Source organism: Geotrypetes seraphini, chromosome 6 (genome assembly GCF_902459505.1).
Source record: "Geotrypetes seraphini chromosome 6, aGeoSer1.1, whole genome shotgun sequence".
Lineage (NCBI taxonomy): Eukaryota > Metazoa > Chordata > Amphibia > Gymnophiona > Dermophiidae > Geotrypetes > Geotrypetes seraphini.
This window is the reverse complement of record NC_047089.1, coordinates 228,815,230-228,840,917: the sequence shown is the minus strand read 5'-3', so window position 1 is coordinate 228,840,917 and position 25,688 is coordinate 228,815,230. Positions and strand designations below refer to the sequence as shown.

Genomic DNA, 25,688 nt, shown 5'->3' with positions numbered 1-25,688 from the left:
TCCGAAGAAAACGGGCGATCTGCGTCCAATTCTGGACCTCAGGATCCTCAACAAGTTCCTGGTCAAGGAGAGATTTCGCATGCTGACCCTTGCTTCTCTCTACCCCCTCCTAGAGCAAAACGACTGGTTATGCTCTCTGGATCTAAAGGAGGCCTACACTCACATTCCCATTCATCCGGCCTCTCGCAGATTCCTCAGATTTCGGGTGGGACATCTACATCTGCAGTATCGAGTGCTTCCATTTGGCCTGTCCTCGTCTCCCAGAGTCTTCACGAAGTGTCTGGTGGTAGTGGCCACTGCACTCCGGAACCAGGGTCTTCAAGTATTTCCCTACCTTGACAACTGGCTCATCAAGGCCACCTCGGCTCCAGGGGTCATCTCGGCGACCCTAACCACTATTTGGTTCCTGAAGAGTTTGGGCTTCGAGATCAACTTTCCCAAATCTCATCTACAGCCTACCCAGTCTCTTCCCTTCATCGGGGCGGTTCTGGATACCATTCAACTCAGAGCCTTCCTTCCCCCTCAGCGCATGGAGGCTCTTCTTCGTCTCTGCCAGTCTGTATCTTCTCGCCCGTCCATCTCAGCGAGACACATGATGGTTCGCCTGGGCCACAGCCTTTTGCCAAACTTCACCTCAGGATTCCTCAGTGGACCCTGGCTTCTCAATGGACACAAGTGTCAGATCCTTTGACTCGGCACATCATTGTCACTCCTGCTCTTCAGCAGTCTCTACTTTGGTGGATGACCTCTTCGAATCTCTCCAGAGGTTTGCTGTTTCACACTCCTCCCCACCAGAAGGTTCTCACAACCGATTCCTCGACCTATGCATGGGGAGCTCATCTGGATGGCCTTTGCACTCAGGGATTCTGGACCAGTGCGGACCGATTCCATCAAATCAATCTTCTGGAGCTCAGAGCCATCTTCAATGCTCTTCAAGCATTTCAACATCTGCTTCACGACATGGTGGTCCTCATTCGCACAGACAATCAGGTCGCCATGTATTATGTCAACAAGCAGGGGGGCACGGGCTCGGCCTCCCTCTGCCAGGAAGCTCTCAGAGTCTGGGATTGGGCGATTCGCCACCATGCCTTCCTCAAGGCTGTCTACATTCAGGGGAAGGACAATGTCTTGGCGGACAACTTAAGTCATCTCCTCCAGCCTCACGAATGGACCCTCCATTCCAGGCCCCTTCATCAGATCTTTTCCCAGTGGGGGACGCCTCAGATAGACCTCTTTGCGGCTCCCCACAACTTCAAGCTGCCTCAATTTTGCTCCAGGATCTACACTCCTCTTCGTCTCGAGGCAGATGCCTTTCTGCTGGATTGGGGGAATCGCTTTCTGTATGCGTTTCCTCCATTTCCACTCATTCAAAAGACTATCAAATTGAAATCCAACCATGCCACCATGATTCTGATAGCTCCTCTGTGGCCCAGACAACCTTGGTACTCCCTTCTACTTCAACTCAGCAGCAGGGAGCCATTCCTTCTTCCAGTGTTTCCTTCGCTGCTTACTCAGCATCAGGGATCTCTACTCCATCCCAACCTGCAGTCTCTCCACCTGACAGCTTGGTTCCTCTCAACGTAACTCCTCACCAGTTTTCCCAGGCGGTGAGGGATGTTTTGGAGGCTTCCCGGAAGCCTGCTACTCGACAATGCTACTCCCAAAAATGGACTAGATTTTCTTCCTGGTGTGTTTCTAATCGTAAGGAGCCTCAGCGAGCCTCCCTGTCTTCTGTATTGGACTATCTGCTACACCTGTCTCAGTCTGGCCTCAAGTCTACATCTATACGAGTCCACCTGAGTGCTATTGCGGCGTTCCATCAGCCTCTACAAGGGAAACCTCTATCTGCCCATCCTGTGGTTTCCAGATTTATGAAAGGACTTTTCCATGTCAATCCTCCTCTCAAACCTCCTCCAGTGGTTTGGGATCTCAACGTTGTCCTTTCTCAACTTATGAAACCTCCTTTTGAGCCTCTCAACAAGGCTCCGCTGAAGTTTCTCACTTGGAAAGTGGTTTTTCTGGTTGCCCTTACTTCTGCTCGCAGGGTCAGTGAGCTTCAGGCCTTAGTGGCGAATCCACCTTTCACAGTATTCCATCATGACAAGGTGGTCCTTCGCACTCATCCGAAATTCCTGCCTAAAGTGGTCTCTGAATTTCATCTCAACCAATCCATAGTCCTTCCTGTGTTTTTTCCAAAGCCTCATTCTCATCCTGGAGAATCAGCTCTTCACACTCTGGACTGTAAACATGCTTTGGCTTTCTACCTGGACCGCACCAAACCACACAGAACTGTTCCTCAACTTTTCGTCTCCTTTGATCCAAACAAGTTGGGACGACCTGTCTCGAAGCGTACCATCTCCAACTGGATGGCGGCTTGCATCTCTTTCTGCTATGCCCAGGCTGGATTACCCCTTCCCTGTAAGGTCACAGCCCATAAGGTCAGAGCAATGGCGGCCTCTGTAGCCTTCCTCAGATCGACACTGATTGAGGAGATTTGTAAGGCTGCCACTTGGTCCTCGGTTCATACATTCACCTCTCATTATTGTCTGGATACTTTCTCCAGACGGGATGGACAGTTTGGCCAAACAGTGTTACAAAATTTATTCTCCTAAGTTGCCAACTTTCCCACCATCCCATTCTGGTTAGCTTTGAGGTCACCCATATGTGAGAATAGGCTGCCTGCTTGTCCTGGGATAAAGCACAGTTACTTACCGTAACCAGTGTTATCCAGGGACAGCAGGTAGCTATTCTCACGTCCCACCCACCTCCCCTGGGTTGGCTTCTCTGCTAGCTACCTGAACTGAGGAGACACACCCGGACCATCGGGCGGGAAGGCACTGGCGCATGCGCGGTACAGGCATCTTGAAACTTCTGAGTTTCTGCAAGCAAGTATGCTTGTGAGACGTCCGTATCGGGGCTCTGTCGGATGACATCACCCACTAGTGAGAATAGCTGCCTGCTGTCCTTGGATAACAACTGTTACGGTAAGTAACATTGCTTTTTATATGTCTTAAAAACTTGACTGACCAGGTGCTCCCATAGGAAACTGTGATCAGTAGACCCTGGCTAAAGATTGTTTGAATGGTTGGACTGGATAAAATAGAACTTTAAAAAAAAAGGTGTTTGGGGGTGGGGGGGGGGGCTGAATACCACAAATACTTGAAAATAAAAGCTCATGCTGTCAAAACTGCTTTACAGGTTGTTTCTGAATAAGTTAGACATTCAAAACACCAGATTAAAAAAAAATATCAGCGGCAGCCCTTGCTGGCTCAAAAAGCATAAATTGGGCTACTCAAAAATCAAAACTGTCTCAAGTTTCAAGTTTTATTAAAAATTTGATAAATCGCCTATACAGAGTTTCAAGGCAGTGTACATTAAAAATAAAGAAAAAAAAGTTGTGTTTTTTTTGTTTTTTTTTTACAATGACCTACCCATAAAGTAACACAAATAAACTTCAGGTACATGAAATGCACAGCCCTCTTGTTGAGCCCTCCTATTTTATCCCATTTTCACTCATGGACCATTTTTATTATTACTTGTACTTCTGCCTGTGATTTCTTTACATGGGGTCTCTTTTAAAGGGGTATTTCCCCATATATACTCCTAGAAGAGTACCTGTTTAAAAATAAGAACTGTACTGATTGATATGAAAGGTTTGGTGCTTTCATCTGCAGATACTTTTAAATGGAGTGTACAGTTTGTCATTTTGCATTTTTTAGGTCCTAGAAAGATGTTTTTCTAAAACTACCTCCACTGACCAAGAACATACTAGATAATCATATAGTTTGTTCAAACTGGGAAGATAAGAACAAACTCTCATATATGGGTGACCACCTGGTTTTAGTATTCTGGAAGGAATTTGGGTTTACAGCTCTCCCTCCATATTCGCGGGGGTTAGGTACAGAGCTGGCCCAGGAATTGTGAAAAATCGCGAATACGTTTTTTTGGCCTGCTCTGACCCACCCCTGCCTCCCTCCTGCGTCCCCGGATCTTACCTGGTGGTCTAGCGGTGACACGAGGCAGGAGCAATCTTCCTGTACTTCTGCCCCCTGCAGAGCCATCATCAAAATGGCTGCCGTGAGTTCCTGTTGTAGTCTCGAGACTACAACGGGAACTCACAGCAGCCATTTTGATGACAGCTCTGCACAGAGCAGGAGCATAGGAAGATCGCTCCTGCCCAGCGTCACCGCTAGACCATCAGGTAAGATCCGGGAGGCTCGAACAACTAAAAATAGAGGAAAATCTAGACCAAAAAAAATCACAAAAAAATGAATCCACGGATACTGAAACCGTGGATATGGAGGGAGTAGTGTAATTAGTGTGTGGCGCAGTGGTTAGAGCTACAACCTCAGCACTCTTGAGGTTGTAGGTTTAAATCCCTTGCTGCTCCTTGTGACTGTGGGCAAGTTACTTAATCCCTTTTTGCCACAGGTACATTAGACAGAGTGTGAGCCCACCAGGACAGATAAGGAAAAATGTTTGAGTAACTGAATGTAAACCACTTAGACTATAAGTGGTATATAAATACTAAAAATAAATACATTAGTTCTTTTCCTGTCTGACAGCTGTGTGAGTGGTAATTAATCTAGTTAGCCACCGCTACTCCAGGGTCATCCTTTTAAAATTACATATTCATGATACCATTTGCCGTTTTTTCCACTTAAACTGCTTTTTGTATTCTTGTGTTTTGGCACAGATCCCAGAGTGGCACCATCAGAACAAACTGCTTGGACTGTCTGGATAGAACCAACAGTGTTCAGGCATTCTTTGGTTTAGAGGTAGGACATTTAGTGTGGAAATTATAATTTAGAACCTTGGAACCACAAATTGCTCCAGATACTGCTTTGTAACGCATTAGATTTTAGATTATTTGACCAGTGATGCATTGCCTTAGGAATGTATAATGTCAACCATACCACACCATAAGGTCATATGTTCTATAGCAATTATGTATGCATCTTTGAATATTGTTTTGAATTTGTTTTTTCCCTTTAATAATGTGTCAATTCTGTATATATTATGACTGCTCTCTGCTGCCTCCTAGTCAGTTATTTCTTCTGCAAGCAAGCCTGCAGGAAAAACTGATCTGATTGGTCGTCTTTTTTGTTTTTCAAGGATTTTTGTGGTTTTTGCACTGACCTTTTCATTTCCAGTGACTGTCTAGCCTGCATGAGAGGAGCAGACCTTAGTCTGTAGCTGACAAGTGGATCCTGCAGGGACTGTGAAGCTTGGGGTTTTACCCTTCTGTTTGCTTACTCCTTGACTTGATCAGGAGTGCTACTACAGGCATCAATTGTGTTTCTTTGGAGCGCATATGGTGTCAGCTGCACTTTCCTGCCCCCTCCTTGTGGCGTATGAATTCTGATCCCAGGGAGTGAGGCTCAGTCTGGCTGTGGCCCGACTGGCAGCTGAGGAGTCGGAAGAGGCAGCTTTCCTGGTGGCAGAGGTCCTTTTGATTTCCAGCTACACTGAGAGGAACTATGGCAGGCTTCAGCACATCTTTCCAGCATCTGGTCTGAGAGTAGAGCTGTCAGTCTACGGTGCAGTTTTAGGGGGGTTGGGAGAGGTCTGATTTGGAGGTTTTTCTAGCTATAACTTGTTGTGACCTTGCTCCCCCTACAGCTGTTTTCTCAATGGGACCCTATTGTATTAATTTTGAGAAGCTGTGATATGAATATTTTGATGCTCAAAAAATAGCAGACAAATGGTGCCCAGTGAAGTATTAGAAGAATGTGTAATTTGAAATTCTGTTGAGTAAAACACAGCGATTGTGCTAGTGAAGAAGTCAAAAATGTAAAAGACTTTACATGTGTACATGCCAAAGTGAAGAGATTTGAGTGTCCACATATCATATTTTTCTCTCCATAAGATGCACATTTTTCCCCCCCAAAAGTGGGTGGAAATAAGGGTACATCTTATGCAGCGAATACCACCCCCCCATGGTACCTGTTTTTAATCAAGGCACAACCTTCGCCCCCTTCTTTACCCTCCTTCCTTGCTCTTCTCCCCACCCCATCCTCCATTTCACTGGAGACCAGTGTGCGCAGAGGCTACGCGTTCCATAAACACAGCATCTCCCGCCACCACTGGAGCCCCCGTTGTGAGCCCCTGCATCGGCCCTGTGGCAAAATGAGGGACCTGCTCAATACTCGCATGCAGAACTGCTGGCATTGCAGAAGGAGATGTGCATCAGGCTCGCCGCTGTTGCCGCCCACAAGCAACGCAAAGCCTTGTTGTCGTCGTCAAGCGCAGCCTGCCCAAGATCGGTGCCACCCGGCCACAAGCCCCAGAGGAGAAGGCCGAGACCCAGGTTCCATCGCCGCGGGAGCCTTCCGCCAAACGCAAGCTCCTCTATCGGGGCCTTGACAAGCACGGCCTGCCCGAGATCGGCACCACCCGGCCACAAGCCCCAGAGGAGAAGGCCAAGACCTAGGCTTCGTCGCCGCAGGAGCCTTCCGCCAAACCCAAGCTCCTCTATCAGAGTCTTGACAAGGACAGCTCGGGAAGGCAGCAGTACCTGGAGTGCAGGAAGCACTTCGGAGACTTGAGGTTGGAAATAACTTTGCAGTGCTGAGGGACAGCTTGGGTTTATCCAGGTTTTAAATTACTATCCTAAGATCTAGATATGATCTTAAAAAATTTGAACTAACTGGCCCCCTCTATAGTAGGAATACAATCTGAACTGGCTCAATTGATTAAGAACTGGAATCAACTGGTAACTTTAGGAAGCTTCAGTGCTGAAGGGGGGGCCTTGCCTGCCTGCCCTGTCCTGTGCCTTCCAGCCACTAGGCCGGCCTGCCCTGTTCCTGCCTACCACTAGACCACCAGAGGGGGGACAGGATACAGAGCCAGGCAGGTAGGGGGGACATGGTGCAGAGCTTGGCAAGGAGTGTGGGGTTGGGTGCAGAGCCTGGCAGGGAGAATTTGGTTCAGAATGTTTTCCTCCTCTAAATTTAGGGTGCATCTTATGGTCAGGTGCATCTTATGGAGCGAAAAATACGGTAAATTGTAAGTCATTTTGTCCTGTCACTATTCACACAGTGCTAGATCACATATAGCGTTTTTTTCATGTGGACACTCAAATCTCTTCACTTGGCATGTCATGTCATCCTAATGGGTTTACAAAATCCACATTTGGGGCAACAGTAGTGGTAGGAAAAAAAAGCCACATCAGTCAGGACAGAGACTCCTAACTAGGCTTGTGTGGGTTTAGTGGGAGGCATGAACTATGATGGTGTCACCGCTGATGTTACACATAAACGTAAAGCAGTGGCATGGGAGGCGAAGTAGGGCTTGGGTTGCAGGGTTAATTGCCTACTAAAAAGATAATAATTGCATAATGTTTGAGAAGCAGTGTTACAAATATTGAAATTAGTCATCTGACCTTTAGTAAGAAACAGATTTTCACTAATACAATTTGGGAAATCGTGAAGGTGTTATGAATGTAATGCATGCTTATCCTAGCTTGGCCTCATTTGATACTTGAATGCAAAATAAGGTGAAACTTGCTACTGCTCCTTTTGAGTAAGGTTAATGACAAGCACTTAAATCATTGCAGATGTTAATAAAACAGCTGGAAGTTCTGGGCTTAACTGATAAACCACAGCTAGCTACTCGATTTCAGGAGGTTTTCCGTTCCATGTGGTCTGTGAATGGAGATTCTGTCAGTAAAATCTATGCAGGTACCGGAGCTCTTGAAGGAAAGGCTAAGGTAAAGCTTATTTAATAGTGTACTTAATGTAGACATCTGAAAATGTGATTTCTGATGTATTAAACACTACATTAAAGCTTCTGTCATTTGCATTTCCCAATTTAGTGATAAATTTCATCTTTTATTTCTTAAAAGAATACAATGCTGAGATATTCTTTAGCACTCTCCAGACTGGTAGAGGTTAATCTTACAAGCGGGTATATATCTCATCAATGACCAGCTGTTGGAGACTGAAAACAAAACTATGGAATAGTACATTAGAGGTACCTTCCCCTATTCCTATCAGTCTTCTTTCAGTCTTCGGCAGGTGTCAGTGAGCTGTACCCATCTCCCTTGGTAGGGCTGTTGGAATTTGTTTAGGGTTTCTAGTCCCCGTTTTTGGCCGGATTGAGCTTGGGTGGGCCCTGTTTGAGGGTCCGTTCGACCTCAGGCTTGACAAACCTGGCGGGTCTCTTGCTGAGTCCCTCCCCCCATTTCCTCCACCTCCCCACATTTTTTTAGAGGAGCCTCAGCAGTAAACCTTGCCCCCTAATTCAAGCAAGGCATATTGCTTTTAGAGCCTGTGGAGTCTGTTCTGTTAAAAAAAAAAAATCCTGAGGTAGTGCTGGTCTGAAGGGTTGCTTTCCCTTTAACTATTTTGTAAATTACTGTATTTTTTGACTAACTGGCACTTTTCTTCTAGCTAGGTCACGTATGGACCAATTGAGCACTTCTCAAGGGAAGTGGTGCACAATTTGGTCCAGATGTGAGGGGACGGCCGCTGGCGGTGGGGCATTGGGATTCCTGCTTTCCGGCGACGAAGTGTCCATTGTGCGCCTTTTTCAGAGGGATGAGCTACAGACCTGATTCAGTAGGTTTCATCGGTGCTGTGTTTTGAAGGAGCGCTACTGGAGACCCCGCATGTGGGGGACCCTCTTAGAGGGACCCGTACTGTTTCCTGCTCTTTTCCTATGCATCAGGATATTCGGGATTTCGCCGTTTCGGTTGGCAAGCGCCATGGCTCATTTGTATCCCATCCCAGAGGGGGATAGGGCTGCTTTAAAGTCACTAGTGGTGGACGCAGTGGTCTCAGCAATTGCTAAGCAGCATATCGTGCCTGTTGAGGGCGGTTCTGCCGTACGGGACTCTGAGGAGCGTAAGTTGGAGACCATTCATAACCAGAATTTTGATGTCTCTGTCTTGGGGGTCTAGGCAGCTATTTGTGGGGGGCTGGTGGCTCACACCGTGTTTTGGTGGGCTGAGCGTGTCCTGGATCATGAGTCTGATAACTGGCCCTTGGTGGATCAGGAGGTGGCTAAGATTGAGATGATTGCCTCGTTCCTCTCAGTTGCTCTCTGACTTGATGTGGACGTCGGCCGAGTCTATGGCTTTTGGAGTGGCCATGCGACGTACCATGTGGCTTCGTGCTTGGTTGGGTGCCGCATCCAAAACTACGCTTACCAATTTTCCCTTTCGGGGTTCTTTTTTGTTTGGAGAGGACTTAGATAAATTGGTTCAGACTCTGACGGACTCTAAGGTGCCCCGCCTGCCTGAGGACCGTTCACTGCCAGTGGGCGTCTGCAGGAGTTCCACGCGTATTGTCTTAGGTTTCGGGGTTTTCCCAGGGTCGGTTTTATCAGCGCATGCAGTCCTTTCGGGGGGCCCGTCGGGGGGCTGGGAATCCCTCTGCTGATTTCCCCGCTGCACAGTGACTCTTTGCTGGCACCCCCTTTGGTTCTGTTGGGTGCCCAGCTGCGCAAATTTTTTTCCCAAGTGGGCTGAGATCACGTCCAGTCAGTGGGTCCTGGAGGTGGTGCGGGATGGTTATGCTCTGGAGTTTGCCAGATCATTTTCTAGCCTCTCTGTGTCAGGCAGCATGGAAGACGCAGGCCTTTCGCCAGACCCTTCAACACTTGCTAGATCTCAAAACAGTTGTTCCAGTGCCCCCTCTGGAGTGCGGCACCGGCAGGCACTTGATTTACTTTGTGGTGCCCAAGAAGGAAGGGGGGACCTTTCGGCACATCCTAGATTCGGGCAAAGTCGTTGCAGGAGAGCATCCGGGTTACGGCTCGGGTGGTGGAGTTTCTCCATTTGCTGGGATGGGTGGTCATCCTTTCCAAGAGTTGGTTGGTTCCATCTCATCATCTGGAGTATCTTGGGGTTCTGTTGGACACCTCCTTGGGGAAGGTCGTCCTTCCAGAGGACCGGGTAAGCAAATTGCAATCTCAGATTCGCCTCCTTATGGCGTCTCGGTGTCCTTGGGCACAGGATTTCCTCCAGGTTTTGGGGGTCGATGGCAGCTTCCCTAGATGTAGTGAAGTGGGCGTGCTGGATCCCAGAGAATGGTGTCTAAGCCCTGTGGCCTTTCAGTTGATAGTGTAGTCTTGGGGTCAGCCCCTGATGGATCTGATGGCCATGACTGTCAACACCAAACTGCCCCGCTTCTTCAGTCGTCGCAGAGACGGTCAGGCCAAGGGTTTGGATGCCCTGGTTCAACCATGGCCAATGGAGGGGCTGTTGTAGGTGTCCCTCCATGGCCATTAGTGGGTAGAGTTCTTTTCTGCATCATTCACCATCCAGGTCTCGTGGTTCTGGTGGCTCCAGATTGGCCTTGACGTCTGTGGTACGTGGATCTGGTGAGGCATCTGGTGGCAGATCCTCTTCCTCTCTTGGACAAACTTCTGACGCAGGGTCCCATTCCAATGTTCGGTCCGGGTCCCTTCTGTCTTATGGCTTGGCTATTGAAATAGGTCGCCTAGGTAAGAAGAGGTATTCAGATAAAGTGATTTCAACTCTCTTGGGGTCCCGGAGGCTTTCCACCTCTCGGGCTTATGTGAGGGTTTGGCGTCTATTTGAGGAGTGATGTGATGCACGTGGAGTGGTCTCTTCACGTTTCCCTGCCTAACATCTTAGAGTTCTTGCAGGATGGCCGGGATAGGGGACTGGCTTGATCTTCTCTCCAGGTTCAGCTTGCGGCCTTGTCAGCCTTTCATGAGTTGTTGAAAGGTCAGCATTTGACTGCCATTCCTGATGTGATTCGCTTCTTGCTGGCGGCCAAATTACTCAAGCCTCCCATACGACCCTCTGTTCCATTTTGGGATCTGAATCTGGTTCTTTCAGTGCTAGTGCATCCTCCTTTTGAAACATTGAGCGACTGCTCTTTGAAGGACCTTACTCTTAAAGCGGTCTTCTTGGTGGCCATTACTTCTGTTAGATGTGTCAGAGCTGCAGGCTTTCTCTTGTAGGACTCCCTTAGAATTTTCTAGGGAGAAGATTGTCTTGACGCTTGTTCCTTCCTTTCTGCAAAAGGTAGTTTTCTCCTTTTCATGTCAATCAGGCAGTGGTCTTCCCGGTGTTGAGTAGTCGGGAGGGATCTTCTGAGCAGAAGGAGTTCGCAAGTTAGATGTCTTTCGGGTTCTTCACTCTTATGTGCGGAGGACCAAGGAGATCCGGAAATCGGATTATCTCTTTGTCCTTCTAGTGGGTCCTCGTAAGGGGGATGGCGCTTCTAAGGCTACTATTGCGCGCTGGATCAAGGAGACTATTGCTTCCGCTTATATTCTGAGGAAGAAGCCTGTTCCAGAATTTCTCAAGGTTTATTCCATTAGGGGTCAGGCAGCTTCTTGGGCTGAGTCTTCACTAGTGCTTCCAGTGGACATTTGTAAGGCTGCGGTTTGGTCTTCCTTGCATTCATTTGTCTGACACTTCCGGGTAGATGTTCAGGCGCATCGGGACGCAGTGTTCGGTGAGCGTGTTCTTGTGTCGGCCTTTGGGGATCCCAACCATGATGGGAACTGGTTTGGTATGTCCCACTTGTAAGATTAACCTCTATCATTCTGGAGAGTGCTAAAGAAGGAGAAATTAGGTTCTTACCTGCTAATTTACTTTCTTTTAGCTTCTCCAGAACGGTAGTGGCTGTTGCGCGGGCAGTTTTTGTTTTTTGCTGCGGGTTCTAGTATTTTTCTAGGGCCGGGGAGAATTGAAAAACAACGGCTGTGGCTCAGCTGTCGAGCTGTGGGGACATTTTCTTTCTTGGATCTCTCCTCTGCATTTTCCAACAGCATTTGGGTATATTAGTTATTATTCCTGTTCAGAGTATTGTTTTATTTCTGTTTCCAGTTCTTAGTTCTGCTTGGCTATTCAACAGACTGATAGGAATAGGGGAAGGTACCTCTTATGTACTATTCCACAGTTTTGTTTTCAGTCTCCACCTGCTAGTCATGATGAGATATATACCCACTTGTAAGATTAACCTCTACTGATCTGGAGAAGCTAAAAGAAAGTAAATTAGCAGGTAAGAACCTAATTTCTCCTTTCATCATGCACCACTGTGTCAGTAATTACTGTATTTCTAGGGTTCTGCCTCTTTTAGTTAGTTTTCTGTAAAATCTTTGTAAGTTCTCTGGAAGCCAGATCAGTGCAAAAACATTCACCTTTTTATTTCAAAGCTACCTATCATAGATATGCTCAGGTGCCAACCATCATATGATTCTGTTCTCCAAGGATGGACATGGAATATGAATATGAAAATGTAATATTTATTTTATTTACTTCTGGCCCAACTACAGCTAAGTACATTATATCTGGGTATATAGCTGCTGATTATATGAATCTGAGATCTTATTATATGCAGCCTGAACTAAATGGCAGGCAGTATATTTTCTACTGCTAAATTGTTGCCATCATCTCAGTAGTTCAGATGTGCAGCCTGGAAATAATAGTATTCATGAAACAAACTAGGGTTTTCAGCTGTTACTCAAAATCTTTTCCTTACTACACTACTAAACTAGCAAAAATTCTGTTTCAAAGAAACAATTAAGTTTAAAGCCATCAGTGCTATATCCCTGTTGCTTTCTGTTTTGTTATGTTTTTTGTTCCCAGTAGAATCCTAGAGTGCCTACAGTTTACATTGTTGAAAGCTCCTCTTACTTTGCTGTGCTCATTATTTTCAATTTTAATTATATAAATTGGGTTCTACTGGGTTGATCTTCATCAGAAACGCATACAGACACCCAAGTGTTAAATGTTAAACAGGAATATAAGTACAGGTGAACAGTGGACTCAAATGTTTAAAACCAAGAGTGATGACATTAATGTAAGGTAAAAAAAGGTTTAAAAAATCAACAAAAGCAAAAGGTAAACTGAATAATATTGTTTGCCTTCAGATTATTTGTGTGAAAGCAGAATACATTGCCTGAGGGTATACATGCATTAGTGTGTTAACCAGTGCATGCACATTTTTGTGTGATATATGGGTAGGTATTTCTAGGTACAGAAAATAGACATAGATAGAGCAGAGTCAGTACTCACACGCATGTGTTATAACATACATGCATATGTGCAGATTCTTATTGGATTAGGGTAGGTGTAACTCTTTGAGAGAATTTGTGCGTGACTGGAGATGAATCTAGGAACCTATTCATAAAGGTACATAGATGCCTGCATTGTCTTTCTAAAATAAGCATACAATAGATGCATTCTTTCACTTCTCCCCATAGGTATATGTGAAATATTATACAATACCGAGAGGTAATTCTTCCTTTAATTTCTCAGCAGCTATTAATGCAAGGAGATTCTTATACGAAAATATACTTGGAATGTTGTTTTGTACTTATTATCTTACTACTAGTGTGTTTATTAATTTCTAAGTACAATAAACAGATTTAAACAATAATGTAAGAGGAAAAGAAAGGTATCCATAAAACCCTTCTTTACCTCCTGCAGCAAAAACCATCTAGCTTGCTTTGTACAAATTATTTGATAAGAAACTAAAACACTGAGCTAATACTTTTCATTTGTGATTACTGCAAACTGAGACTGTACAGGTTATTTTCTATTATTATGAACAAATTTTTAACTAGAAATGTATGCTACTTACAAATTCACTGCCTTCTAATTATTTGACTATTTTCTTTTGCTTCTCTGGGTTCCTTTCAATTTGTGAATGGTGAGTCATGTTAATATGTTAAAATTGTCTTGAGTGCAGTTCACTGGTGGCGGTATATACCATATTTGAATTCACAGACATTGGTCATGACCTGCCATGTGATGGTGATTTTCTTTGCAAAGTAGTGCTGTGTTTTACCATTGTCTTCTGCAGCTCACAGTCCTGGGTGTCCCAGTGTTGTGCCATCCAAAAACTAGTCAGCCTTGTCTTTGATTAGCTTTTGAGAGCTGACTCACACTGATGGTGCTGGGGGAGCACAATTTATATCTTTTTAAAATGCATGCCAGCATAGTCCTGATGTGTGTAGAAGAAAATATACAGTGGTGCCTCACACAACGAACTTAATCCGTTCCAGGAGCAAGTTTGTTATGTGAAACGTTCGTTGTGTGAAACGCGTTTTCCCATAACAATACATGTTAAAAAAAATAATTCGTTCTGTAGCATAAAATATGCTAAGATGACATAAAAAAAGATAAATTTTTGGTTATTATTTTTATTTAGATACATCTAAAAACATAATTGTTTTTTAAAACAACACACATTTTTTAAATTTAAAGACAGACTAAGTAGAGTCTAATTTTACAGTGAGAGGGCAGAGTCTCAGCGGCAAAAACTGGGACTTAACTGTTCATTTTTTTTTTTTTCTACCGTGTTTCCCCGATGATAAGGCAGGGCCATCAAATAAGACAGCCCCCCCTTTTTAGAAAAAAATGTAAAACAAGGCACCCCCCCGCAAATAAGCCACCCACCGATAACTGCGCTTACCCGAATCGGGTGGTACGGTGGGTGACTCCGTGTAGTCCCTGGCACCCCCGACACGATCGGGGCAAGAGGGAGCTCAAGCCCTCTTGCCCCCCCGACTCCCCGACACGATCGGGGCAAGAGGGAGCTCAAGCCCTCTTGCCCCCCCCCCCGCCTCCCCGACACGATCGGGGCAAGAGGGAGCTCAAGCCCTCTTGCCCCCCCGACTCCCCGACACGATCGGGGCAAGAGGGAGCTCAAGCCCTCTTGCCCCCCCCGACTCCCCGACACGATCGGGGCAAGAGGGAGCTCAAGCCCTCTTGCCCCCCCCGACTCCCCGACACGATCGGGGCAAAAGGGAGCCCAAGCCCTCTTGCCCCGCCGATTCCCCAACTCCCCGACAATATCGGGCCAGGAGGGAGCCCAAGTCCTCCTGGCCACGGCGACCCCCTAACCCCACCCTGCACTACATTACGGGCAGAAGGGATCCCAGGCCCTCCTGCCCTCGACGCAAACCCCCCCTCCCCCCAACGACCGCCCCCCCCCAATAACCTCCGACCGCCCCCCCAGCCGACCCGCGACCCCCCTGGCCGACCCCCACGACACCCCCAACCCCCTTCCCCGTACCTTTCTGTAGTTGGCCGGACAGACGGGAGCCAAACCCGCCTGTCCGGCAGGCAGCCATCGACGGAATGAGGCCGGATTGGCCCATCCGTCCCAAAGCTCCGCCTACTGGTGGGGCCTAAGGCGCCTGGGCCAATCAGAATAGGCCCGGGAGCCTTAGGTCCCTCCTGGGGGCAGGGCCTGAGGCACATGGTCGGGTTGGGCCCATGTGCCTCAGGCCCCGCCCCCAGGAGGGACCTAAGGCTCCCGGGCCTATTCTGATTGGCCCAGGCGCCTTAGGCCCCACCAGTAGGCGGAGCTTTGGGACGGATGGGCCAACCGGCCTCATTCCGTCGATGGCTGCCTGCCGGACAGGCGGGTTTGGCTCCCGTCTGTCCGGCCAACTACAGAAAGGTACGGGGAAGGGGGTTGGGGGTGTCGTGGGGGTCGGCCAGGGAAGTCGCGGGTCGGCTGGGGGGGCGGTCGGAGGTTCTTGGGGGGGGGCGGTCGTTGGGGGGAGGGGGGGTTTGCGTCGAGGGCAGGAGGGCCTGGGATCCCTCCTGCCCGTAATGTAGTGCAGGGTGGGGTTAGGGGGTCGCCGTGGCCAGGAGGACTTGGGCTCCCTCCTGGCCCGATATTGTCGGGGAGTTGGGGAATCGGCGGGGCAAGAGGGCTTGAGCTCCCTCTTGCCCCGATCGTGTCGGGGAGTCGGGGGGGCAAGAGGGCTTGAGCTCCCTCTTGCCCCGATCGTGTCGGGGAGTCGGGGGGGGGCAAGAGGGCTTGAGCTCCCTCTTGCCCCGATCGTGTCGGGGAGTCGGGGGGGCAAGAGGGAACCAGGCGGAGAGAGGGCAGTTAAGCGCAGTGCCTGCGCGGAAGGATGCAGCTCGGGCGACTTCGTTGTGTGAAACGAAGTTCGTTGTACGGATCAAGACATAAAGTTCGTTGTGCGCAGCGTTCGCTGTGCGAGGCGTCCGTTATGCGAGGCACCACTGTATTGTCATAATTTTTTTCCATATATGTTAAGCCATTTTTTTCCATATATGTTAAGGTCATAGTTTGTTATTTTAATAGATGGCACAATGACCCTGCACAAAACTTAGAATACAGCCCTAAAGTCAGAAAATTTAATCCATTGATACAAATTTAAAGTGTCTTATAATCCTATGTATTTCTCACACATAAATTAATCCTCCGTGACTTTAAATTTGTATTACCCCCTCTTCTACAAAGCCGCACGGTAACAGCCCCAAAGCCTATAGAGATTTAAAGGGCTTCGGGGCTGTTGTAGAAGGGGGGATTAGTTTTCATAGACAGTCCAAATTGTTAAACAAGTGGACATCCATACTGGTACTCTTCGTCTCCCATACTTCATTATACATAAAAGACAGGCATATCATGGAAGATATTTTCATGATTTATATCTTTATGCATATGAGGGATGTTCTATGATAACTTAAGAACTCAAATCATATGTTAAGTGAGAGATAATTTTGTGCAGGCCACTTATATTTATGGGTAAAAAACCTGAGCAGGACATGCTCCTGGGATGTGGCTAAATTCTGTCTGGCCAACCCTGATCTTAGTTGTTACATGGATAAAGTTAAAAAGGTAAATTTGGTTAGTGAAAAAGGAAAAAGCTGTCTTAAGTTATCCAGATATATTTATCAGCAGACTGTTGTGTTTTGTTTTTTTTATAACTTACCTAATTCCCAGCTTTCTGAATAATGGACTTTTTTAACATGTATTTAACCATTCTGACATAGCACTATATATAAAAGTTTGCTTCCAAAATAAATGAGATTGAGCTCTGCGTACATTAATCATGAGCACTTTGTCAAATTAACATTTTGAATGATTTGATAGTCTGCTTTGATGTACTTATTTAAAGTAAGCAGTAGGAAAAGCCCCTAGCAAAACATAGATCTTAATAGCTTAAATTGGTATGATTGTTGAATTGTAGTGTGACCACTACAATTAAGAATGATGGATTAGCATTTGTATTTTACCTGCAGTTTCCAATTTACAGCCTTTCTCTGCTTATTCTTTTGTACCAGGGTGGAAAGCTGAAGGACGGGGCTCGTTCTGTCACCAGGACCATTCAGAGTAATTTTTTCGATAGCTCTAAACAGGAAGCCATTGATGTTTTGCTACTAGGAAATACCCTAAATAGTGATTTAGCAGATAAAGCACGAGCCTTGTTAACCACTGGAAGTTTACATGGTATGTGAGATTTTCCCATAAATGGAAATATAAAAAAATTAATAATTTGCTTTGTTAATTCCAGTATCAATTAGCTATATTCTGCTGTCTGAAGCAACACTTAAAGGTTCCCACTAATTCTGTGATTGCTTACATTTCAAGAAGCTTTAGGAAAGGGGGGTCACTGTTTCATTTGGAATGCATTCTTGCTAGTTCTAACTCTTTTTCTTGGGAGTTCTATATCAAACTGCAGATTAAATTTCATTGAAGAGTGCTTTTCAGATCCAGTCCTTTTTACAATAACCGGGCAGAAAAGTACACATAAGAACCTAAGAATTGCTGCTGCTGGATCAGACCAGTGGTCCATCGTGCCCAGCAGTCCGCTCCCGTGGCGGCCCTTAGGTCAAAGACCAGTGCCCTAATTGAGTCTAGCCTTACCTGCGTATGTTCTGGTTCAGCAGGAACTTGTCTAACTTTGTCTTGAATCCCTGGAGGGTGCTTTCCCCTATAACAGCCTCCGGAAGAGCATTACAGATTTCAACCACTCTCTGGGTGAAGAAGAGCTTCCTTACGTTTGTACGGAATCTATCCCCTTTTAACTTTAGAGATTGCATTTTCATTCTCTCTACCTTGGAGAGGGTAAACAACCTGTCTTTACTAAGTCTGTTCCCTTCATTATCTTGAATGTTTCAATCATGTCCCCTCTCAGTCTCCTTTTTTCAAGGGAGAAGAGGCCCAGTTTCTCTAATGTCTCACTGTACGGCAACTCCTCCAGCTCCTTAACCATTAGTTGCTCTTCTCTGTACCCTTTTGAGTAATACTATGTCCTTCTTCATGTACGGCGACCAATGCTGGACGCAGTATTCCAGGTGGGGACGTATCATGGCCTGGTAAAACGGCTTGATAACCTTCTCTGATCTGTTTATGATCCCCTTCTTAATCATTCCTAGCATTCTGTTTGCCCTTTTTGCCGCCACCGTGCATTGCGTGGACAGCTTTATTGACTTGCTTACCAGTACTCCCAAGTCTCTTTCCTGGGGGGTTTCTCCGAATACTGCACCGAGTATAAGATTATTTGAGTATAAGATTTTTGTTACCGACATGCATCATCTTACACTTATCCATGTTAAACCTCATTTGCCATGTCGCGGCCCATTTATCGAATGAGTTTGTCACGTTGCAGGTCTTTGCAATCCTTCTGTGTCTTCACTACTCTGAATAACTTTGTATGTTTGCAAATTTAATCACCTCGCTTGTCATTCCAATTTCCAGGTTGTTTATAAATATGTTGAAGAGCACGGGTCCAAAAAGGGGACATGCAAAATCTACAGCACAAAAGATGTGGACAAATTGGACAAAAAATACAGCGTACCCAGATGAGTGCAGCAAAATAAAAATCATAAAACAATTTCTAGTGCAATATGTCTAGTAGTCCTGAATGCTAAGGTTATGCGTCTGAACCCACAAGTTGCTTGCAAAATGAAATCGCTCATCTTTCAATTCCGCCTTGTTCCCAGTAGGCTTGCTTCTTGCCACCTTAGATTTTCTTCTGCAAACAAGTTGCTTGGATGTGTTTCCTATCATTTTAAGTTTGAAGCTCAGTGCTCAGAGGTTTCCTCTTGTTAACACCTCGGCCTAGGAGAAGATGCAGACTCTCACAGTGGAAGTCTTCTGCTAGCAGGATTAGCCCTTGATAACACCTGTCTAGCCAGCCTGCTGTAATATTTTTGGAGCTCGGAGGCTGTCCCCTGAGAAGCTGCTCACATCATTGATCTATCAGGCGCTAGAGTGCAGGCTATTTGGCTCCCTCCTGGCTTGGTCTGGATTAATAGTGGGCCGGCTACGTTCTCCCCCCGTCGCAGCAAGAGAGTTTGAGATGGTTGAGACTTGGCAGCCCAAAGACCAAGCTCGTACAGCAAACCTTTGTCTCTCAGCTAAGCTGATAAAAAAATCTTAAAAGGGGAGTATCATTTCTGAGTTTCTGCTTAGCAGACGTGTGAATAGCTGTGAGCTCCATAAAAGTTAGTGCCAGATGCACACAGTTTTATATAATTTTGATAATGTTATACTTGTTTCAGAGCAGAAGTATAGTGTTGGGGAATTCTCCCCATTTCCCTCCTTCCGATGATGTCTCGTATTACAATGGTTTTTGACTACTTTTGTACAAACTGAGGGGGCAGGGGCAGGAGCAAGCCTGCTGGAAAGGAGGTTGAGTTGAAAGATGAGCAATTTCATTCTGCAATCAACTTGCAGGTTCAGATGCATAACCCTAGCGTTCAGGACTACTAGACACATCTACAAGAAAGATTATTATCAAGGTAAGAATCTAATCTTAAAAATTAGTTATTTATTAAAAATTGAAGAAAAACAAAAACAGCTGTACTCTGTTGTAACAGATGTGCATTGAAAAGCAAGGACCCTACAAGTTCGTGTTTTGGTGAAATCCATAATGCCTGAAAACACATCTAATATATACAGAGAAATAATAAAGTCAGAAACGCTGAAACTCTCTCTGCATGGCTCTCCCACTGTAAAACTGTGTTAAATTTGTGGTTAAACATCCATGAAGTATCTGCATGTGTCCCTTAAAGATTTGTTACAACTGGGACTTGCAGAGTGCAAAATAAAGTCAAATTTTAGATTTTCGTAAGATGATTAAATCAATCTTGTTTCAGCAGTACTTTGTATAATTGTTATTATCCCAGCATAAGCAGGCAGCATATTCTCACGTCATCCACGGAGCCCGGTACAAATGGTCTAAAAGTGTAGTTTCACTTTAACTCTTCAGAAGTCTCGAAATAGCCTGTTCTGCACATGCGTGAGTGCCTTCCCACCTGACGTCAGCTCGCGGGACCATCAGTTCTCCAAGTGTGCATCTGTTTTTCTAAAATACTCATATTTTGCCTTCCTGTCATTTCCAGCTGTTTTCTTCATTATTTCCAAAGTTTTATTGTTTTCTTCCAGTTCATCAAACTTTTTTGGTCGATTTTCAGTCACTTTGGTACTCAACTACCAGTACCTTTGAGTCCTTTGACCTCGCCATGGCAATTTTTTCGTCAATGTCTAAACCAGGGGTGTCCAACCGTTTGGCTTCCCTGGGCTGCATTGGCCGAAAAAAATGTTTCTGGGGCCACGCAAATGCTGCAGCAAGACAGAGGAGGGAGCCGGCAAGACGGTAAACACCCGGGGGCAGCAGAGGAAAACACTGCATTGCCCTCGACTGGGGCCGCACAAAATACTTCACAGGGCCACACACCCCTGGTCTAAACCTTCTAGTAGTTTTAAAAAGTGTACTCGGTGCAACAGGGCCATTTCTATCACTGACCCGCACAGCTGGTGCCTTCAGTGTCTTGGTCCTGAGCATCGATTTGACATGTGTCTCTTCTGTTCCACCCTTAGAAATGTTCTCTGAAGGGTAATATTTTGCAGTGAGAAACTTTTCAGGTCACCGACCATCATGTCATCTTCTCTGACATCTAAAAACCAATTCTCAGAGGCATCGACATTGACTTCGTCACTGGCACCCTGTTCGATGTTGGCTTTGATGGTACCATGAAACTCACTTCCCAAAAGTGCTAAGCCATACTTCTCCTTCTACACATACAGCGGCATCCTCCCAAGCATTGTAAATCAATGCATGTTAAACGCTGACACAATAGGTCCTAATCTCTTTCATTACAGCTGGTGTCACCTCAAAGGCATGCCTCTTCATCAGGGTCACCAACATCTCAACACAGTACAGCTGCATCGGCACCATCTGTATCGATAATACCTATGGTGCCGGTGCAGTCTTTACAAGACCAAATTAAAGAGCTGCTTCAAAGGGAGTTGGCACTCATGTTGCAATTGCAACCAGCTGTCATTCCTCCCTTTGCTCCATCGGTACTGCCCCAGCCCGAGTATCGCTGTACCAAGGACTTTAATTGCTCACCAACATCACAGCTCCTCTTCACCCTCCACATTGGATTGACACCGATAGAAGTTCTTCCTGACATCAAAGTAATTGATCTCTCATAGTACCAATCAAAATCTAAGGAGCATTCTTCTAGATGTCCTTCATCTCCTAGGAGAACAAAGTTTGATTCAGATCTCTCTGATCATATGCTCTCTGAACAAGGTCTCTCTGCCCCGGAATCCTATGGAATTGCCTCTGAGTCTTCTCCTATTCCACCAAAGAGATGATCTCCACCTGAGAGTCTATCCTTCACTAGTTTTGTATGACAAATGGGGCAGGTCCTGCCAGTTAAGATGGAGTCTGAGACTGAGCCAAGGGCTGAATTATTTGATGCCTTGGACTTTGAAAAAATTCCAAAGGACTGCTTAAAGCTTCCCTTCCACCATCTGTTGAAAGATACTACGTTCAAAAATTAGCAAGCATCTCTGCTTGTGCCTGTTGCTCTCAGGAAGCTAGATTCCCTATAGAATCTAGGCATGTCCAGAGTTAGATAAACCCCAACTACAACATCACTCGCTTCTGATGGAATCGGCCCTTAAGAGATCTTCCAGTTCCAGGACATATCCCAGTGCGCCTCCTGAGAGAGAAGGCTACACCCTGGACAAATTTGGCTGGCGACTTTATCAAAATACTATGCTTACAGTTGGTTGCCTTTTTTCTCCATTTTTTTTCTTGTTCTTTGCTTTTCCTATGTTCTGTATGAAGCCATAGTTTTATTATATTACCTGTATAAGGGGCCCGGTTTCTCTACAATTAAGCCATAGCACATTCTTATCATTTACTTTGGTTTTGTGAAAGTGTTTCTCATTCTTATTGTGGTAATATTACAAAGTGGAAAAGTGGCCTTGGGTTTACAGAGAGCCAAAGACTTGAACTCCTAAACAGCCCATCATTAGGAATTGATCAAGAAAGTGGTGATTTATCTGATAAGTGATTAGGAATTTTGAATAAACAGCGAAATGTTATATGATTAGAGATGCATAGTGCCTCTTTAGTAGACTATTGTAAGCAAGAAATTATATCTAGAGGCCTCTGTATGTCTAGAGCTCCGAAATTGTTTGAGGAAGATCCAGAATTTGTAGAGCAGTGGAATCAAATTCTTAACCGCTGCTCTCTGGAGTTAATGCTCCTATTGATAAAAATGTTGCAACCTAAGATTAGGAGGAAACTAAGAAGATTGAAGAAGTGCTGGTGGAGTTGTGTTTTGAAGAGTGGTATGACGATAAATATAAGGAGTTATAGGATAAAATATGAACCTTTCCAATTCCGGGTAGAATTGGAAAAATGTATACGCAAACTGTAATTACAAATACATTTTTCTCTCAGAATGAAACCTCTGGGACTGATAGATCAGAAGTGAGAGAACGCTCCACCTGGATTTCGCCGGGCCCAATAGACCCTATAATAAGCACTTTTAAAAGTCTAGTGTTAAAAGGGGTAGAAAAAATAGAAATGACATAGGCAAGCTTTAAGCATAATTTAAATAGAACTGAAAGAGAAGCATTGAAGAAATTAAAGTGAGAAATTTATTGTTATAAAAAGAGTGGACAAGGATAGGGCCATTGTGTTGTGGGCTAGAGATATCTAGTGGAAACTCATTCTCAGTTATCCAATAAAGAAAACTTATCTGCTATTATCCTCTGATTCCTCTGAGCAGATCTTTTCAGAATTGTTGATCCTCACTAATCAAGGTAGGCAGGGAGGATTCCTTATAGAAGCAGCAGAATACAAATTTTTGATAAATCAGTTTTATAAAATTCCTGTCTTATCTCCTTCCGAAAATACATAAGGATTTAAAGACCCTCCAGGCCATTCCATAGTCTTGGCTCGAGACTCAATGCTGGAAAGGGTATGTAAATATGTTGATTGTCATCTACAAGAGAGTTTAAGTTCAGTAAAATCTTTATTAAGGGATACTACACACTTCTTGCAGTTGCTACAGCAATGGGAGGCATTCAGTGGAGAAGTAACCTATCTGGTAACAATGGATGTCTCCTCCTTGTACACCTCAATTCCTCAGCAAGAGGCATTGATGGCGTTGAAAGAGACCCTGGATCAAAGACCTCGACATCATGTGGTACCTACCTTATTTTTAGTGAAATTGAGTGAATTGGCAATGACATGAAATTATTTTCTGTTTGAAGACAGTTTTTTCAACAATGCTCAGGAGTAGCAATGGGGACTTCATTTGCCCCATCTATAGCCAACTTGTTCATGTCCCAGTATGAAAATAAGTGGGTATATAATTCCTCATTCATGCAGTATGTAGGTAGTTGGGTCAGGTTTATTGATGATATTTTTTTCTTATGGAAAGGTACTCTAGATCAGTTGTTCCCAACCCTGTCCTGGAGGACCACAGGCCATTCGGGTTTTTGGGATAGCCCTAATGAATATGCATGAGGCAGATTTGCATGCCTGTCACCTCCATTAAAAGCAAATCTCTCTCATGCATATTTATTAGGGCTATCCCAAAAATCTGACTGGACTGGTGGTCCTCCAGGACAGGATTGGGAACCACTGCTCTAGATGACCTCCAAGCGCTTGTCCTGTACTTCATTTCTTGCCACATGCATATTAAATTGGAGGTACATTACAGCCCTTCAAAAATTACATTTTTGGATGTGCTAGTAGAACACATGAATGCACATTTTGAGACATAAGTATATTCAAAAACATAATGCATACTACTGTTCTCTAGTATGCATCCCCTATCAATGAAGGCAAATATCCCTTTTGTGCTGTTTTTGTGTTCTCAACGCATCTGTGCTACAAATCAAACCTTTTTGGAAAAGTCCATTGAGTTACAGCATAAATTGATTGCTGATGACTATCCAGGAGGTATAGTGAAAAAGGCATGCATGAGCATTTTACAATCCAAGGGAGACTCTTATTTCAATACAAGAAGCGTGGGCAAGAAAAGAATATGCTACCATTTATTATGAAATATACTACCTTATCCTCTCAGGTACAGCATGTGATACGTCCTTTCTTTTCTATATTGAAAGCGCATCCTTGTTTGAAAGATTGCATTCTGTTTTTTTCAGCAAAATAGCAATCTGAGTGATGTTCTCAGCCCAAATGTTTAAGTGGCTGATAAAATGACAGAGGTGGATGCAACTCCAGGACATTACCGGTGTAGACACTGTTCTATGTGTCCGCTAATGATGGAGGCATCTATGTTTGGGTGTTTGGGCATCCGAGTACCCATGACAGTTATGTGTTAAAGAATCACACTATATGCAGATCAAGTGGGGTGGTTTATGCTATTCAATGCCCCTGCCTGCTGGTATATGTTGGCCAGACATCTAGGACTTTTAAAACCCGCCTATAAGAACATCTGTCCTGTTTGTACACTGGAAGAATAGAGGAACCGTTGGTGGTTCATTGCAAACAGTTACATCAAGATTTAAATTCCCTGAGAAGTATTGTACTGGAGAAATGTAAGAAGCAGTCTTATCAGAAAAGGGAATTGGCACTAGTTTTTATGGCAACGGGAGCAACGATGGATATACCTCCTTAACACAGTTACGCTTAATGAGCTGAGCACTCGAGTTGAATGGTCAGCCTTCTATTGAGAGCACAGTGACTGGTAGAATTACATGCAAACAGTTTTGATTTGTTGTTATCTGGATAGCGGTAGGGGCGAAGGGTTAAAAAGGAGTGTGTCTCTGTGTCTTCTGTTCCTTTGGCATCATTTTGAAACTTTGTATCGCAGTGAGTACAGGCTCAGTGGCATTCCGAATGTGGAAACAAAACCACTGATGCAGCTAGTTTGGTGAAACAGGGCTTTCCCTGTTGAGATTATGAGCTATGGCTACATCGTAGAATTCCCTGAATAAAATATAGAAGGCATTGGAGCTCTGGCGAGCCGGCAGTGTAATGAACCAGCAGTGAGAGTGGACGGCAGCTGTGAGAGAAGTGGAGCCCTGGGGATCCAAAAGCGCAGCTAAACTCTTGTTCTGCATTATTCAGTGTGGTAATTTCTGCTGATATTTGAACTGTCTTGTATTTGGAAACGGTGGTCTTGATAGTAATCACAGATAACTTTTGGTTCACCAGTTGACACTGAACTATTAAGGACACATTTTGAAAATGGTATGTGTTTGAAGAAACTGGGAAATTTTTGAGAACTGTTTACTGTGGAGTTTATTTGACCCGTAAAGAACAACTGAGGTCTTTTTTTATTGTGGAGTTTATTTGACCCGTAAAGAACAACTGAGGTCTTTTTTTTCTGATTCAATTCTATTATGAATTATTGTGTATTAATACATATAAAATCCAACAATTCTATGCCTGTGAGCATCTAAATCCATATAAAATGGATGCGGTATATAAACTTAAGGTTTAGTTTAGTTTAGAACTTGTTCTCTTAACTATATTAGTGCCATAACCACGGAAAAGCTAGAACTAGTTAAAAATGCATAGAAGTCTTCAATTAGTTGTTCAGATTAAGTCTTAGGATTCTGCAGGTTTTGAAGCCTGGGGAGATCCTTTCATCGTCTTGGGTAAAAGAGGAGCTTGAATGTTTGGCAAGACCCCTCCCTGGGCAATGG

General features: G+C 44.9%; 1 protein-coding gene across 4 annotated transcripts in view; it reads left to right on the top strand.

Moving 5' to 3' along the window:
- SYNJ1 (synaptojanin 1) overlaps positions 1-25,688 on the top strand; it is a 266,393-nt gene that overhangs the window by 61,408 nt on the left and 179,297 nt on the right. For 3 of the 4 annotated variants that reach the window (XM_033947942.1, XM_033947941.1, XM_033947939.1), the window contains exons 10-12: positions 4,697-4,778; positions 7,559-7,711; positions 17,036-17,201. In XM_033947942.1, coding sequence (XP_033803833.1) covers positions 4,697-4,778; positions 7,559-7,711; positions 17,036-17,201 — 401 coding nt within the window. The remainder of the gene's footprint in view (positions 1-4,696; positions 4,779-7,558; positions 7,712-17,035; positions 17,202-25,688) is intronic. The other variant, XM_033947940.1, reaches the window with a different exon arrangement.